The 12,598-nt window shown below is 37.0% G+C and overlaps 2 protein-coding genes and 1 pseudogene across 2 annotated transcripts in view; 2 read left to right on the top strand and 1 right to left on the bottom strand.

Moving 5' to 3' along the window:
- The window catches only part of LOC130435844 (uncharacterized), a 476,195-nt gene that overhangs the window by 293,261 nt on the left and 170,336 nt on the right, over positions 1 to 12,598 (bottom strand). The gene's annotated exons all lie outside the window — the stretch shown is intronic.
- On the top strand, positions 2,247 to 4,046 carry LOC130435976 (extracellular calcium-sensing receptor-like; annotated as a pseudogene).
- Positions 8,098 to 11,326, top strand: LOC130435827 (extracellular calcium-sensing receptor-like). Its single transcript, XM_056766679.1, has 6 exons — positions 8,098 to 8,306; positions 8,498 to 8,786; positions 8,866 to 9,621; positions 9,714 to 9,941; positions 10,135 to 10,255; positions 10,413 to 11,326. Exons 1-6 carry the CDS (start codon positions 8,098 to 8,100, stop codon positions 11,324 to 11,326), a joined length of 2,517 nt encoding a protein of 838 aa, XP_056622657.1.

Below are 12,598 nucleotides of genomic sequence, written 5' to 3'. Positions count from 1 at the left end.
AATTATATAGCAGTTTACATTTACTCATTTGGCAGACACTTTTATCCAAAGCGACTAACATTGCATTATACTTTACATTTTGTTTCTAAGTGTGCAATCCCCTGGGATCAAACCCACAACCTTGGTGTTGCTAGCGCCATGGTCTAACCACTTAGCTACAGGAAAGCCAATATCAGTTATTTGCCAATTATTCAATGTTTCATGTTGTTCCTTTGCTGCATTATGCTACAAACAAGCAACATCATCACAGCAAAAACATGTTCAAGGTTTGTGAGCTCTGACAAAAAAAGCCTACTGTTTAAGACTGTTAGAGGTCTTTAAGCTTTCAATGTTTTAACCAGCTAGCTTGATGTTAAGAAATTAATGTTATGTAAGAAATAAGAACTTCACTGAACTAATCTGAAAAGTGTTTTTATTTCTATCGCATTAAAATGATCTCTAGTAAATGCACCAAATTAGCTATTCAGACATGTGACAGAGAAACAATTGTGTCTGTTTTCTTGTAAACTAATGTACTGTAATTCATTCATTGTTTTTGTAAATGCAAGGCTATTTTGAAGGCCAGATCATAACTTCCTGCTTCTTTTTTCGTTGTTCACTTTTTGGTCATTTCTGATCAGTAGGTGAGGGTAAATCTTGACAAGCTTAATTTAACTTTGAGGATACAAACTGAACAACAAGATGATGCAAAGGCTCAGCTGGCATTAAGTCACAGGGGAGCACATTTTATAGTTGCCTTCACAAACATGGCACACCACATAAGATTGTAATTAAATCAGCGCTGGAGGCTATGTAATATTAATGTCATAAACATCCAAGGGCTTAAGATGGTAAAAACAACTAAGACAAAGAAAAACACCTGATGCAACATATTTTTATTAGATGCAATTATTTCTTTAATTTATTTTGAAATGTGACTAACACAATTTGTCAGGCCTGAATAAGGTAAAAATATAACAATAAGAGTGAAAATAAAGTTATTAGAATGAAGAGCTTATATTTATTAGTTACCTAATTAATGTTATGTGTTATGTGTTATGTAAATGTTATGTGTTATGTTATGTTAAATTATGTTAATCAAAGTCCAAAAAAAATTCCACATAAAACATTTAAAATGCATTCAAAAGCTTTATCAAACTGCACAGATGTTAAGCATTCACACTACTGTTTAATTTACAAATTCATTAACCAGTAGGAAGCTAGTCATTCTGCACATGAAATGTTTGAAATTGGTCACACAAACTTGTTCTGACTAGAATTAATATTGCGCTGCAAAGTTAACTTGAAGTTATAGTTCCCTCAAAATGAAATACTGTCAAAATTTAAAAACCTGAATCTTTATTCTGTTTAACACAAAAAAAAATATTTTGGGAAATGTCTCTGTGGTTTTGCCTTCATACAGTGGCAGTAATTTGGGCCTCTGTTGTTTGGTTACCAACATAATTCAAATATCTTATTTTGTGTTATGCATAAGAAAAAGTCACACATGTTTGGAATGACATTGGTAAACTGACACTGCCCAGTTGAACTGGATAGATTAAAAAAATAATTGAATAAAAACATGTACCGCAATTTTTTGTTTACTCTTGTGAATACTGTATTTTTGTTTATTTCAAACATTTAGGCAGTTAGAACTAATTAGCATGACAATTATGCATACTTGACCGGAGTCCTCAGAGGTCATTGACTGCATTCTCAATCATTCCTCCTAATAATGACGTCTATAAAAGAATAAATACTGTATCAGGTCATTGACATTTAGAGGCTTCATCTGACGTCATTGGGAGGCATATCTCTCTTTACACAATCATTGTTTTTCATTGCCTTTATACTAAGGTCGGAAACGCTCTTTTTCGAATGATGGGAGCCCGAAGTACCTGTTGCTGTACAAGGAGGGAGACTTACCTATTGGAACACTTTTGTAAATTCAAAGTAAAGAAATATCAATATCATTCGAGTTTACACAAAAACCTCACTTTCTGTTGTGGTCTAGGTTTGTTAACATTTTATATTATTTGAGAAAAGGCAGGGCACAATTCATTTTACACAAGAATAAATAAATGTATGTAACTTTTTTCACTGCTAATGAAATGTGACAGTGTAGATCTTAGAGACGTGTGGCAGGTTCTAACTATAATCTTTGCAATTGATGTGATTAATGGAAGTGATACATTGCTTCCAAATATATCTGTTGTCTACGTGTGCTTCAAGACTGTTTTCAATGAGTGCAACTATGGCATTGATGAATGGAGCGGCATTTACATCAAGATGGACTGGCCATATTTCTGAATACAGCACGTGAGGAGGGGATTTGTTTGGAGTACTCTGTGAAATTCTACAGAACAGAGCCTGAAAAACTGCAGTATGTGGTAAACATAATAAAACAAAACACTGCTACAGTCATTGTTGCATTCTATCCCATGTTGAAATGGGATATCTGCTTGAATAGTTGAGTGTTCAGAAAGTTACAGGCCTCCAAATGATTGCTGTAGAGGGATGGATAACATTAAAGAGTTTAATCACTCCAAACAGTTCTCATGTGCTCGGAGGATCCCTTTGTTTTTGTGGTGAAAAACAATAACATCGCTGGATTTTCAGATTATGTTATAAAAGCATTCTGGGACACAGCTTTTCCATGCTCACAAGAAGAGGGGCATTCATCTGAAGGTCAATTAGATTCCAGCAGATATCAGGATCTACTTCAGGGATAAAACGTATGTTGAAGAAGGACCTTAACAAACATATTCAGGTAACATCTACAAAGCAGTGTATGCTGTGGGCAATTTAATAGACAATATACTAATGTGCAAAGAAAAATAAGGTTGTCAGAAAGACCTAAAAATACAACCACATCAGTTAAAACTGATATATAATGAGAGTGAAGGTCACACTATTTTTTTATGCATTAAGGTTTGTCAGAATTACTTTTTGCTAGGTTACTGAGGCTCTGAAAAGGGTCAATTTCAGTTAAATTTGGAGATCGTGTGTGGTTTGACAGCACTGGTGCTGCAGTAGCCCAGTATGAAGTTGTGAACTGGCAGCAGGACTCTGATGCATCAATTCAGTTTAAAGCAGTGGGTTACTATGATGCCTCACTGCCCCCTGACCAGCGCTTTGTGCTTAACACTGAAAACATCATCTGGGCTGGAGGAAAGGATAAAAATATAATGCTGTTCTACTGTATATAGTTCAGGTTTCTAAACTAGTTATAAGTGTTATAACCAAAATTTTATCCCAAAACACCCATTTTGATCGATGTGGTTCCAAGTGAACAACATGTATGCATTTACAACGAATGTCTTCCATGTAGAAGCCAAAGTCTGTGTGCAGTGAGAGTTGTCCTCCAGGCACTAGGAAGGCTGGACAGAAAGGAAGACCTGTCTGCTGTTATGACTGTATTCCATGTGCAGATGGAGAAATCAGTAATGAGACAGGTAAACTTCAGACTAAATATTTTTTTATAGGAAACTGTTTAGTTGGTCTTTCCCTTAATTCATGGGTATAGTGTTGGTCTTTTTCTCACTGTTTGGTGTAGGAATAACTATACTGGTCACAGTTCCGTTTTACAGTATGAAGGACACCCCCATAGTGAAAGCCAACAACTCGTTGCTGTTGCTCCTGCTCTTCTCATTGACTCTGTGTTTTCTCTGTTCACTTACTTTCATTGGTCGCCCCACTGAGTGGTCCTGTATGTTACGTCACACAGCGTTTGGGATCACTTTTGTCCTCTGCAATTCATATACAAAACAATAGTTATGTTAATGGCCTTTAAGTCCACACTTCCAGGAAGTAATGTCATGAAATGGTTTAGCCTGTACAACAGAGACTCAGTGTTCTTGTTTTACACTTATTCAGGTTCTTATCCATGTGCTTTGGATAACAGTATCTCCTCCTTTTCCCTACAAAAATATGAAATATTATGAAGAGACGATCATTCTTGAGTGTAGTCTGGGTTCTACTGCTGGTTTTTCTGCTGTACTGGGTTGTATAGGCCTTCTGTTTCTCATGTGCTTCATTCTGGCTTTTCTGGATCAGACACTGCCTGATAATTTCAATGAAGCTAAATTCATCACATTCAGTATGCTCATATTCTGTGCTGTGTGGATCACATTTATTCCAGTTTATGTCAGTTCTCCTGGAACATGTACTGTAGCTGTGGAGATATTTTCCATTTTAGCCTCAAGCTTTGGTTTATTATTCTGTATATTTGCACCTAAATGTTTCATTATCCTGTTTAAGCCTGAACAAAATACAAAACAACATTTGATGGGAACAATACAATCTAGCCCCCCTAAGGAATAAACTGACATGACAATATTTGCATGGAAGTTGTCTATGCTTCATGTTTTCATATTTGACCATGTTATAAGAAACCTAATGTCATATACTTTTTATGCTGTTACACTAGTGCTTTACCACTTTAAGGCTTTTTGAGGGTCAGAAATACATATATTACTTTCTGGCCTTTTTTTGTGAGATGGTCAAATTAAAGTGACATGGGGTAACACAATGAACTTTCACATGTCACAATCTGAAAAACCGCCTGATGCAACAGCTCCACTGACATGTATTCACGCGGGAGCCTTCACCAAGCAAAAGAGATATCCATTAATTAAAGCATAGCCATAGGCTAATGAATGTTTATGTCATGAACATCTTAAGGGATTAATTAGTTTTTAAACAACTAATAAAATTAACAAACATATGATGCAACTGACTTTTAAATTGAACCTGGAGAGATTGTACTGTTTGTGTGTTTTGTTGTTCATGTAATCTTGGAAGTGGTATTATTCAAGCCATATGGACTCACAACACATCTGAATGAGTCTTGTGGTTTGTGGCACCAAACGTATAATCCAACCAGAAATGAAAATTCTGTCATCAATTACTTCCCTTTAAATTCTGCCAAACCTGTATAAAATAATTCATTCTGTTATTTGGAAAGATAGATATTTGGGAAAATGTTTTCAACTGACATCATTGACTCCAATAGTAGGAAAAAAATTAAATGGTAGTCAAAGGTGCCCCAGAACAGTTTGCTTACCTAAATTCTTCAAAATATCTTATATTGTGTTCAACAGAACAATACATATATATAGAGGCCTATATATACATATATACACAATTGTTTTTCTTAATATGGTAGTCAATGATGTCCCAGATATATCAGTTGAAAATATTTTTCCAAATATCTTTCTTTGTGTGCATCAAAACAAAGACATCTATACAGGTTTTGAACAACTTGAGTGTGAGTTAACAGAATTGACAGAATGTTCATGTCTGTGTGGATTAACCCTTTTAATTTGAGGTAGCATGATGGGGCCTGAACAGATTTCTTGGTCCAGCACATACCACACATGATTAAGATCTGAGTACTTTGGTGGCCAAGTTAAAACCCTCTTGAAGAAGCCAACCACAAAACGTGCCATTTTGGAGATGCTCTGACCCAGTCATCTCTGGCTCTTGTCAGAATCTATTTGTTAAGAACTGAATGTTCAATTGCTGCTTAATACAAATCACTCATTGACAGATGACATTGTGACCTGTGCTTGAAGTGGGTAATAAGTTCTGACACTCTCTTGTGCACGTTGACATCTGCAATTTTTACGAATTTTAATGACACATTTCTTTAATATAATAATTTAACTATTAACTTTGGACATTTTCCAAACAACTGTTTAAATAATGTTAAATACAAATCGGCGGAATTTTTTTTTATTTCATTCTTGACTTGGAGTGGTAAAGTACTGGCAACAAGTGAGAAGTGTCGGTACACAAGAAAAAGTGAAGGTATGTGTAACAAGTTCAGAGTCGTGGGTAAGGAAAAGGACGCGGTTGGCGAGACTGACACAGGATTTTATTAAAGTTCTACACAAAAGTGAGACTTACCATAGCATAAAATACAGGTGGCGGCTTCCCCAGTGCACCATACGTGTTTTTATCCCAGGTACAGAGTCCTTTCGTAGATTCCAGTGATATACTGCTATCGCTTCGACATCCCGTGTTCAGTCCGTGAGTCTTGCTGTACTTAGTCTCTCTCTTAAGAGCTTACGACTAATGTAGACTTTATTAAGTGAATGTTCAATTGCTGCTTAATACAAATCGCTCATTGACAGGGACATTGTGACCTATGCTTGAAGTAGGTAAAAAGTTCTGGCACTCGCTTGAGCACGTTGACATATGCAATTTTTACGAATTTTTAAATGTCTACAACCAGGAGTGTAGCAGCCGTGGGGGACGTGTACGTCCCCCTCACTTTTAGAAAAAAATGTATGGCACCCAGCCCCCTGTCCGATGCGTCAGTCTGCAACAGAATAGGGAGATAAAAGTCAGGGGAGTGAAAGAGCGGCCCGCCACACAGGGCACTCTTCACCTGGGTAAACGCCTGCTGGCACTGCTCCGTCCACTGGACGGTATCTGGTGCATCCTTTTTAGTAAGATAAGTCAGTGGGCTGGTGAGGTCCGAATAGTTAGGTAAAAAGTGCCTGTAATATCCTGCTAGCTGCAGGAACTGTCTTACCTCCTTTTTGATCTTAGGCCTCGGACTTGTTGAAATGGCAGCGGTCTTTTCATTTTGGGGCGTATGTCATATGGAGTTGGAGAATACGATCCATAATCCATTCCGTCCTTTTATACGGTCTCTCCGCGCACTTACTGGAATTAGATACAGGTGTTTATTGTTTGCACGTGTCCTACTTACTCACCACTCGTCTCCCAGCTCTCTCTCCTTTATGCATTTTGGCTGTTCATTTAACACAAGAACAGTGTTTTGGAGAAATGAAAACGCAAAGGAAAACGGTTCTCAAAGTGTACGTTTTTGAAAATGAAAGCGTTATCTTCTCCATGTAAACTTCAAATGCTCGAGTATTCACAATACAATACTTGTAAAACCCGCAGCATCAATGCCGGTCACGCCTCGTGCATCAACTCCTCTCCAAATTCAACACCGCGCACTTTCATTGGACTTTTAGTTTTGGACTCCATTACCCAGAAATCTGTGCACCCACACTTTAGCACTGATTACACTCAAACCTGTACCCCATCATCCTCACCATATATATTCAGTACTCATGCACGCATGTTTGTCAGGTCTAGTTGTTTCATAACCTGGCTCTTGCTACTCTGTGGATGTTATTTAGTTCTCTGTATAACGTGGATGTGTAATGTGACTGACTACATAAACTGGATTTATGTTACTCAAGGTTGTCATCGTGTCTGTTCTCCGAGTGTGTGCTTAAAATACTGACTGCTTCCAGTAGGCTAGTGTGTCTGGGCTACGTGACATTAACATTTCACCAGTAAAAAAAATAGATTTACTGCAACCCTATGATGCGCATAAATATTATTACATAGACCAAACTTTAAACACAAAATGACACAGACAAATGGTTTTAAAATCACTTTTAGCGTAAAACAGGCTATGCATGTGTGTGCAGGCATATAGTGTTTCTTTACATTATGAAATTGCCATCCACTGGCCTGGCGTGCGCAAAAAAGGGTTTTTACTGGTTTTCGTAAAATCAAGTAAACACAGATCATTTTGACAATGGTGTCGTTTGTTTCTGAAACTTTATAAAAAAGCAAAATTAAAACTTTTCTACTTCCTTGTTGTTGCATTAACGTTTTCTTAGACACTACACTCTTAAAAATAATGTTGCTTCAAGATGCCATACAAGAACCTTTTCAGTCTAGATGCTTCCATAAAGAACCTTTAACATCTGAGGAACCTTTTTGTTTCGGTTCTTTGTGGTGAAAAAGTTTCTTCAGATTATAAAAACATAAGAAACAGATGGTTCTTTAAAGAACCTTTGACTGAATGGTTCTTTGTGGAAACAGAATTGTTCTTCTATGGCATTGCTGTGAGTGCATGTTATCCAAATCTGAGTGTACACAATTGTCAATGTTCAATGGTTTAAGAAAAACTGATTAGTTTTGATTGTAGTTTTAAAACTAGTTGACCTGGCTCCTACTGTGCCCTAGGAGGTCATTGGCTACATTTGCAATCATTCAACCATGTTAATTGAGCCTACAAAGCAAATGCAAATACTGTATCAGTTTAGTTGCATTTGCCAACCACAGCTGAACTGAGTCTTTGGGATGCTGATCTTTCTATACACACTCTTGATTTTCCATCATCCTTATGCGAAGGCGGAAAACAATCCTTGCCAAATGATGGGAGACCCTAAATACCCGCTGCTGTACAAGAATGGAGATATAACTTTTGGGGGACTTTTTGCAATACACAGCAAAGAAACCTTATCTTCATTTGAGTTTACGCAGAAACCTCAGGTTTTATCATGCTCCAGGTGTGTTTTATAGGAATTCAGCCAATGTATTTAATATTTTTTTAATTAAGTTATTACACTTTGATTCAAGTATTTTGTAATGATATTTTTAGGTATTAGTCATATATAACATTAAAAAAAAACAGGATCAGGTACTTCATATGTTTAACTATTTGGTTACAATTTAGCCCAATGCTTTCTTGTTTCCACAGTGTGAATCTAAGAGATTTTCGTCTGGCTCAGATTATGACATTTGCTATTGAGGAGATTAATAGAAGTGCAATTTTGCTCCCTAATGTTTCTATTGGCTACAAAATCTTTGATACCTGTGCTTCAAGATTGTCTTCTATGAGTGCAACTATGGAAGTGATGAATGGACAGGAGTTTTCAGAAGAAGATAAATGCAATGGACACACTCCTATACATGCTATCATAGGAGAAACAGAGTCTTCTGCCACAGTGATTCTGTCCAGAACTACAGGACCTTTTAAAATCCCAGTGGTACGAGGAAATAACATGTAACGTTTGACCCAGTTAAATACATGACTATTTCACTATTTTTTGTGATTTCTTTCTTCAGATAAGTCACTCAGCAACATGTGAATGTCTCAGTAATAGGAAAGCTTACCCATCATTCTTCAGAACTATTGCTAGTGATTATCACCAGAGCAGAGCACTTGCATACATAGTCAAACACTTTGGCTGGTCTTGGGTTGGAGCTGTGAACAGTGACAATGATTATGGAAACAATGGAATGGCCATCTTTCTTCATACAGCCAAAAAGGAGGAGATATGTGTAGAGTACTCTGTGAAATTCTACCGAACAGAGCCTGAAAAACTCCAAAAAGCAGTAGACATAATAAAAAAAGGCACTGCAAAAGTAATTGTTGCATTTATTTCAGTGTTTGAGATGGGATTACTTATTGAGCAGCTACGTATTCAGAACATTACAGGCCTCCAAATTATTGGTGTGGAGGCATGGATAACTTCAAAGAGTTTGATCACTCCAAACACATTTCATGTTCTTGGAGGGTCACTGGGGTTTGCAGTAAGAAAAATTGCTGTTGAAGCGTTTTCCGATTATGTTACAAACGCATTTTGGGAGACAGTTATTCCATGTTCACAGAGCGATGACAATTCATGTAAAACTGAACTTAATTGCAGCAGATATCAGGATCTACTTGTTTTGAGATGTTACAATGAAGATGTGCCTGAACAAAGATTTTCAAGCAATGTCTACAAAGCAGTTTATGCTGTGGCTCATGCAGTACACAATATGCTCAAGTGCAAAGAACATAATGGTTGTGATCAAGACCTGACAATACAACCACATCAGGTAAAAAAGGCAAAGAGAATGTGATATTAAAAGAAAAAGGTAACCCTATTCATGTTTCTGCCTTGATGATTGCTATTTTAATATTTTGCTAGATTGTTGAGGCTCTAAAAAAAGTCAACTTCACTGTGAAGTTTGGCGATCGTGTGTGGTTTGACAACACTGGTTCAACAGTAGCACAGTATGAAGTTGTGAACTGGCAGCAGGACTCTGATGGATCAATTCAGTTTAAAGCAGTGGGTTACTATGATGCCTCACTGCCCCCTGACCAGCGCTTTGTGCTTAACACTGAAAACATCATCTGGGCTGGAGGACAGCTGCAGGTAAATGACAATATACAAGGTTTAATTTGTTTTTAAAGTGAAAAAGCAATGGCAAATGTTATTTTTTATAGAATAAAACCTTTACTTATTTATTCAACTTTTTACAAGAAATCTTATAATGTTCTCGATGCCTTTTCATTATTCAATAAGTATTGTTAACTGTATGTGTAATTTATATGTTTGCTTGATGAAGCCAAGGTCTGTGTGCAGTGAGAGTTGTCCTCCAGGCACTAGGAAGGCTGGACAGAAAGGAAGACCTGTCTGCTGTTATGACTGTATTCCATGTGCAGATGGAGAAATCAGTAATGAGACAGGTAAACTTCAGCCACAGTCAAAGTTCCAACAAAAATGTGTTAGTTGCTCCTTCTGTGCATTCCTTTTCCTGTTCAGGCTACAGTTTCTGATCAGAGGAGTTCATAATTAAAATAATTTAATAACCTCTAAATATGGTGATCATATCTTTCTTTTCAGATTCAAATAACTGCATGCAGTGTCCAGGGGAATTCTGGTCTAATGCTGAAAAAAGTAAATGTGTGTTAAAGGCTGTAGAGTTTCTGTCATTCACAGAAGTTATGGGTATAGTGTTGGTCTTTTTTTCACTGTTTGGAGTAGGAATAACTGTACTTTTGGCCATTCTGTTTCATAATAAGAGGGACACCCCCATAGTAAAAGCCAACAACTCAGAGCTGAGCTTCCTGCTGCTCTTCTCATTGACTCTGTGTTTTCTCTGTTCGCTTACTTTCATTGGTCGCCCCACTGAGTGGTCCTGTATGTTACGTCACACAGCGTTTGGGATCACTTTTGTCCTCTGTATCTCCTGTGTTCTGGGGAAAACAATTGTTGTGTTAATGGCCTTCAAGGCCACACTTCCAGGAAGTAATGTCATGAAATGGTTTGGGCCTGTACAACAGAGACTCAGTGTTCTTACCTTTACACTTATTCAGGTTCTTATCTGTGTGCTTTGGCTAACAATATCTCCTCCTTTTCCCTATAAAAATATGAAATTTTATAAAGAGAAGATCATTCTTGTCTGCAGTTTAGGATCATCTGTAGGTTTTTGGGTTGTACTGGGTTACATTGGTCTACTGGCTCTCTTGTGCTTCATTCTGGCTTTTCTGGCTCGGAAGCTGCCTGATAACTTCAATGAAGCTAAATTCATCACATTCAGTATGCTCATATTCAGTGCTGTGTGGATCACATTTATTCCAGCTTATGTCAGTTCCCCTGGAAAATTTACTGTAGCTGTGGAGATATTTGCCATTTTAGCCTCAAGCTTTGGTTTATTATTCTGTATATTTGCACCTAAATGTTACATCATCCTGTTTAAGCCCGAACAAAATACAAAACAACATTTAATGGGAAAGTCACAAACCAACTCCTACTGAGAAATAATACAACATGATGGGTAAGAAAATGTGTTAAAGTTGTGTATAAATAAGTATATTGACAATAACGCATGCACACACACACACACACACACAATACGTACTGTATTTCAATTAAATCATCAATCATCACCAATAACTTTGATTTAGCAAAATAGATCATATGATTTCATGGTTACATTTTAATACTAATTATACTATTGTACATATTCGGGATGTGTGTTATGAACACTGGACCATCATTCACCCACTATGTAGCTGTTTTTGTCATTTTGAGTTAATCACAATGTTCTTCGTGATGCAGGTTTATGTCATAAGGTAGTGTGTCTTCTATACAAAATAAAATTATGCCATTATATTTAATTGTTGGTTGAAGGTTATTTCTTATAAATTACCTCAGTGGGATTTGATATTTTGGTTGTTTCGGAATAGTAAACTCTTAAAAATAAAGGTGCTTTAAAGGTTCTTCACAGTGATGCCACAGAAGAACCATTTTTTGTTCCACATAGAGCCAATCAGTCAAAGGTCCTTTAAAGAACCATCTCTTTCTTACTTTTTCACAATCTGAAGAACCTTTTTTGCCAGAAAGAACTTATTGTGAAAAAGAAAGGTTTTTCAGATGTAAAAGGTTTTTTATAGAACCAAAATGTTCTTCTATGGCATTGAAGAACCTTTTGAAGCACCTTTTTTAAGCATGTACTGCAGCAACAGTGGCGTTGCTAGGCCCCTTATGAGGTGGACTTTAAACCCCATTAAGTTCTAGCTTAGCCTCCCTTAAAAATTTTGAGTAATGATGTAATTTGTACAGGATTTTGAGATCGCTTTATAGTCCTCTTTAAAGCTCTTATAATGAAAACGGTGGCAGTCTGCGTCATTGATTGCATTCTTCAATTCACAGCGGCACAGAGTGGAATGAACGTCACAAGCAGAGGATAAAGGTGTGTGTTTTAACACAATGACATCTTCAGCTTTGCCATTCTTTGTTATAAATGCAACTTACATAATATGATGCGGGCGCGATACAAGATCCTTTCCCATCCACTGTAAAATGTTTTGTGTGTTCACCCCTCGTCACAATGTTAACTTGTTACCGACAGTAAAATGAAAGCACTTCACACAAAGGACTGCATACATAAGAAAACGATTGTGATGATATTGTATCGCACAGAAAAGTGTCATTCATGAATGAAGTGCTATTTTATTTTTCTGCACTTAGTTGTAGAGAGCTCACGGTAGTTTTGAGAGCCCCGGAAAGACGATGGGCAGATACCA

The sequence above is a fragment of the Triplophysa dalaica genome, chromosome 14, assembly GCF_015846415.1.
Source record: "Triplophysa dalaica isolate WHDGS20190420 chromosome 14, ASM1584641v1, whole genome shotgun sequence".
Lineage (NCBI taxonomy): Eukaryota > Metazoa > Chordata > Actinopteri > Cypriniformes > Nemacheilidae > Triplophysa > Triplophysa dalaica.
Note: the sequence above shows the minus strand (reverse complement) of the source record. Positions and strands in the feature narration are given on the sequence as shown.